Genomic DNA, 2,631 nt, shown 5'->3' on the forward strand with positions numbered 1-2,631 from the left:
TCACTGGGTGATCTGTATTTAGCAATTGGTCTAACACAGATTACACCACCAAGTTACAGGACTACAGTGCCAGCTCACTCACAATCTGCCAAAATGGACAGGAGTGGTTGTTGTACACCAACGACAGAAAAAAATTGCCAGAAATAAAAAAGACCACAAACTTTTTCTTATACCAATAATGAGATCATTACATTGAGTCATTTCTGTCAGTTACCCATGACTTACACAGACCTCTATACTTCTCTAAATGCGGCTCCCCTCCGGTAGCGAACAGCACCTGTAGTGTAAGCGGGCAGAGTCGCATTAGGTAGATCATTCTGTTAATCCCCAGGATCAAACCCCAGAATCAGTATCAACAATCCTGCCAGTAACGTTACTATATTATCAATGCTACTTTAGTTATAGCCTGATATATGATAGCTAACTTCACAATGTTGTGATGTGACGTTAGCTAACATTCTGTAGCTAACGCCGGTCACTCACCAAGATAGCTGCCCAGTTCTCCACTGGTTCTCCTCACACCACAGCTCAATTTCTCTCCGATGGCCGTTATTTCTTCTAATCCTTGGCTGCTCCTGGTCTCTTGGACGCCTAGCAGGCTCATAATTATAAGGTTGTGGTCCGTCATATGCATTCGAATATTCGTGTTCAACTTCTTCTGTGTCTTCTGTGTCGAAACTAGCATTGGGATCCATGTTTATTAATACGTTACACGGGCCGCTCTCCCCCTTGTTTCCCCCATGTTACGTCACACGCGGGAGGTCACGTGCCGAGGCTTTTTTATGCGGAAGTGAACATTTCTTACAAAAACGACGCCAGATGTCACTGTAGTGTATATTTCTGTAAATTTTTTGGAAAATCTAGTGAATTCATCATTTTCCTACACATTTATTCACAGGTGTCTTTAACCTGGAAGTTGCTCTTTAAATGTACCTGTAGTTTTTGCACACCTGGTGGTAAAAAAAAGACTAGTAGTGAGCAAACGACATGAGCATTAATACTATGAACAAAACAAAGCCAAGAACAGTTTTGACTCTTCAAAGTGACCATATTTATTTTCCCAAATAAAAAGCCCCGGTGCCTTTGCAGCTGGCTTTGGATTCGCCGCTAGTTTAGCAGCGCAGGCGTCTTCGTACGCTTTTAACACACCATCGTAGCGATGGCGATGTTTCAGGTGACTAATCAGGTTGGAAGTATTATAGCTCGTTGCCTTTTTCCCTCCTCGTGGAACTTCTGCATTGCATTTGTTAATACAAATAGCAAGCGAACTATCTAACTCTGAAACTTTGAAATAGTCCCATACTACCGACGACATGTTTGTTTACTGTCCTGGCTTCACGGCCGCACACCATTTACGTCACAGCCAGGCATGAGTTAGTGAGCGCTGGATTTGTGAAAAACTCCCCTCTTCCTAAACCACTAATATCACAGTACTGGCAAAACGGGAGGAGCCGAGTTAAAATCAAGCGCCCCTCATCCCAATCCACCCACCCCTTAGTATTTTTTTTATTTTTTTTACCCAAAAAATATATTGTATATTATCGGGGCTATTAATACTTTTATCGGGTTTATCGGGATGACGTCATAATTCCTAATATCGGACCGATAATTATCGGTCCGATAATTATTGTGCACCTTTACTCTTTACATCTCAGCATTTTAGTGTTCAGTGTTTATTAACAATAGCTTCAGTGTGAGCTGTATTGAATGGACAGGGGCCCTAAGCACCGCTTACTCCACAAACCCTTAAGCCACACAAACACACACACTTCCCTAAAGCTGCTTTCGCTCTTCCCAGCCATGTGTTTATTTGAGGGGAAGTTTACAAAACAAGAAAATGAACTTTCCTCATACAGAGATTGTTAGATTTATTTCAGTGTTTTGATGGTAAAGGTAACACAGAAAGTTGCTAATCCATTCATTATATTGTCTGTGTTTCCACCTCTGTGTTTATAGACGAGAATGGGAAGGATCAGGGTGTGAATGTGCGTCAGAAGGTGAAGGAGGTAATAGATTTTGTCCAGGATGATGAGAGGCTTAGGGAAGAACGGAAAAAATCGAAGAAGAACAAAGACAAATACATCGGGGTTTCCTCAGACAGTATGGGATACCGAAGCTACAACAGTAAGTCCTTCATTGAGTTATATCAACTGTAATGTAAAATAATATTTGGGATTTTATTCTATTCATGTCCTCTTCTTCTTTATTTGATCTCCTTTTCCACCTACTATTATTCCATCTCTCCAGCGGGGGACAAGTACGACTCCAGCGACAGCCGGGGGAAGTGGGACGACGACTGGGAGAGGAATAAAGGGCAGTTCCCCTTCAGCGAGAAATTGGGGGAGATCAGCGACAAAATCGGCAACACCATTGACGATACCATTAGCAGATTTAGGAAGAAGGAGATGGATGACTCACCAGATGGATTCAGGTTAGAGACAGACTAGTTATCATTTGCCATTTGCACCATACGGTGGGGCAAAAAAGTATTTAGTCAGCCACCAATTGTGCAAGTTCTCCCACTTAAAAAGATGAGAGGCCTGTAATTTTCATCCTAGGTACACTTCAAGTATGAGAGACAGAATGGGGGGAAAGAATCCAGGAAATCACATTGTAGGATTTTTAATGAAT

General features: G+C 42.0%; 1 protein-coding gene across 1 annotated transcript in view; it reads left to right on the forward strand.

Moving 5' to 3' along the window:
* The window catches only part of LOC104946890 (clathrin interactor 1), a gene marked incomplete at its 5' end in the record, with an annotated part of 13,377 nt that overhangs the window by 3,113 nt on the left and 7,633 nt on the right, over positions 1-2,631 (forward strand). The window contains 2 exons of the mRNA XM_010772795.1: positions 1,935-2,124; positions 2,248-2,431. Coding sequence (XP_010771097.1) covers positions 1,935-2,124; positions 2,248-2,431 — 374 coding nt within the window. The remainder of the gene's footprint in view (positions 1-1,934; positions 2,125-2,247; positions 2,432-2,631) is intronic.

Source organism: Notothenia coriiceps, unplaced genomic scaffold (assembly GCF_000735185.1).
Source record: "Notothenia coriiceps isolate Sejong01 unplaced genomic scaffold, NC01 NC01_scaffold00011613, whole genome shotgun sequence".
Lineage (NCBI taxonomy): Eukaryota > Metazoa > Chordata > Actinopteri > Perciformes > Nototheniidae > Notothenia > Notothenia coriiceps.